This window comes from Habropoda laboriosa, unplaced genomic scaffold (genome assembly GCF_001263275.1).
Source record: "Habropoda laboriosa isolate 0110345459 unplaced genomic scaffold, ASM126327v1 scaffold146, whole genome shotgun sequence".
NCBI lineage: Eukaryota > Metazoa > Arthropoda > Insecta > Hymenoptera > Apidae > Habropoda > Habropoda laboriosa.
The window spans coordinates 317,182-320,207 of NW_017100267.1; the positions used below are offsets into that span (position 1 = coordinate 317,182).

General features: G+C 37.1%; 1 protein-coding gene across 1 annotated transcript in view; it reads right to left on the reverse strand.

Annotated features, from left to right (window-relative positions):
* Window positions 1-3,026, reverse strand: part of LOC108573377 (pyruvate carboxylase, mitochondrial) — a 75,871-nt gene that overhangs the window by 2,190 nt on the left and 70,655 nt on the right. The window contains exon 11 of the mRNA XM_017935815.1: window positions 6-335. Within this exon, the coding sequence (XP_017791304.1) occupies window positions 6-335 (330 nt within the window). The remainder of the gene's footprint in view (window positions 1-5; window positions 336-3,026) is intronic.

Sequence of the window (3,026 nt, forward strand, 5' to 3'; positions counted from 1 at the left end):
GTCATCGGCAGAAAGTTTATTCTGGACCATAAACTGCGCAAAATCACCAACGACTTTCGAGCTTGGGGTCACTTTGATGATGTCACCGAGCAGTAGATTAGCTTCCCTGTAGGCTTTCTTCACGTCCTCGAAGAATTCTCCCAATCCCAGAGAGTACGCCTGGAATTGTAAATTCGTGTACTGGCCTCCAGGAATTTCGTTTAGATAGACGTCTGCGTTTCCGGATTTCATTGTGGTTGTGCATTCGAACGGGGCGTATAGCGTTCTGGTTTGCTCCCAATAAGCAGAATATTCCGAAACGTCGCTGAGATCAAGCTTCGTGTCCTGTGGAGACCCTGTAATTTTTCACAAAATACTGTTTATTATTTTGCGTAATTGAAATCGAATAATTTTTGCACGAAAGCTTTCGTAATAAATTGGGAATAATAAAAGTACTTCGTTATAATTGTTTATGCTTATTGGAATGTACCTTGAGCAAAATCGAAAGAGTAAAATTTCATGTAAAAATTGAATTGAAATACTTCAGCTTTAGAATGTTAATAAGATAATGTTTTATCACGAGTAAAAAATTTTCAACAAATTATGAAATACACAACAGATAAATAAAGGGAGTGTATAAATAGATAGTAAATAAGGAAATAAAGGACTATCGATAAATTCTTTCTACACTCTTACCGTAATGTAATTATAATAGCTTCATTCGTAGATTATAGATAAATGCAAAAATCAAATTAACGTTTTTCAAATCTTGCTCCATTTAGCACAAAGCTTGTATTGAGTATACATATAAGTTCTATTTGTTTTTGCATTACTCACGAATAACTTCAATTTTGTAAATGGGTAAAAATTTTCAGTAGCTCTACGAATAACTGCGGATATTTTAGTTTAACAATATATCAAACAATATTAGTTTCCTGTTTATTCTTTGTCATAAAGCATACTCAGAAGATGACCGTCGATGAAATTTATATATCTTATCTGTTGTTATACGAGTTTATAAAAATAGGAGAACCCCGGTTGCAGCCTACAAAAATACGTTTCGTGTGTATGTTAAAGAAGCTTTAAATGAAAAAATTGATCAACGATGGTCAATTCAGTTTTCGTTGTGGGAATATATCAGCTGAATACCAACCACGATGCAGATGACTTTCAGATATCGACGAATACGAATTATTGACTGTAATCTAATCGAATAAACGTCAAACTGTAGAAGAAATTTCAGAAACTATGAATGTTAATCAGGCAACCATATTAAGAAAAAAGATGTCCTCTGCTTTTAATAGCGTTTAAACTCGATATAGTATGAATTCCTTAGGAGACGTTCGTAAAGAGTTGTTTGTCAAGCGATTGTATTTTTCATTGTTATACCTGACAAATATTTTTGCAGGTTTGACGGTCAATGATACTCTTTTTTAAGTTTCGTACAAGTAACGTATACGAATATACTTTCGTTACGATTTTTGACACGAAGTAAACAGGAAACCACCTAAAAGTTGTTCAATTTACAAAATCGAAGCTGCTGACACGTAATTCGGAAATTGAAACAGAACTTTCGCATTCACTCGATATTTTCATTGCAGTACAAACTTTGAGTTAAGTTGGATAAGCTTCCTCGAGAACAATATTAAGAACCGTTAAACTATATCGAATTATAAATCTAAAAAGAGAAGAATCTGTTGATAATCCTAATTGTAGGTGTCTGAAAGAAAACGCAAGAAGGAGATTATATGACTCGAAATAAGTAATATGGCTCGCAATCGACTATGTTTGCGCCTAACTGATGCCTGGTGTAACAGGTTTCACTACAAATCGCTACTGTTACCGTTTCTGTACACGATATAACGTCAAAGATTTTTTTACCATCAATTGGTTCTTAAGATATGCAAACGTAGCGGTTTGTAGTGAAATCTGCCACGCCAGGTATCAATCACGTGCACGTGTGTGCTCGATCGATTTTCAAAGTCATTTTTCTGGAACACGAAGCCTCGTACGACAAAACGTTATTCTATCATTTCCATTAATTTTGAACCATAGAATCTCCCTCATCCTAGTTGTACCACTATTTACGGCCCTGGTTGTACAAATACAACGGGTTAAGTACATACTGGGGTTGAAACCCTAGAATAACAAGTGCCTATGTCACATCGCCAGCGATCCTATCGAATTTTAATCTTGTCTGCAGAAGTATAAATAAAAGTTAGTGTGGGAGACGGGGGGACAAATGTACGCGTGGTCGCGCTTCAAATCCTTTACAGTAAATTCTCCACAAGTGTCAGTCCGCAAGGAACCTAAACCGACATACTGGGGTTGAAACTCTAGAATAACAAGTGCCAGCGATCCTATCGAATTTTAATCTTGTCTGCAGAAGTATAAATAAACGTTAGTGTGGGAGACGGGGGGACAAATGTACGCGTGGTCGCGCTTCAAATCCATTACAGTAAATTCTCCACAAGTGTCAGTCCGCAAGGAACCTAAACCTGACACTTGTAGAGTCAGGGACTACGTTTTCGAGCCTTGCGCCGGCCTTTGTAGTTTGCCGAACGTAGACAAGAACAGCGAATAAAAGATAAGGATGAAACGTGAGTCGAGGCAACCAAGCGATTTAAATACCAACTTTTTTATCATTTTCATCAGAAAAATCTCACCAACATGTTAAAAAAAATTTCAGATGAAAAAAAGTAAAATTAAAGGAATTATGAATTGTCGAGCCGTGAAATCTCGTAAAAGAAACCGAGTGGTGTAGCGTTACACGCCTGACTGACAGCGAGCGAGATAACATAGGCGCAGAAATGACGCAGTCTAGGCGCAGGACCATCTATACTGACACTTGTAGAATCCAAACTGACTGACACTTGTAGAGAATTTACTGTACTTCACTGCTGAGATCTCTGAACATGTAGCGAACAATTCACGGAGGTCCATAGGCCTGCTGTCCTGGAAAATACCTGCTCCGTGTAACCCTTACAATTCTAAAGAATTCTTCGTGGTTGTAAATCACGAAGCACTGGACGCGATAATGTTTACAC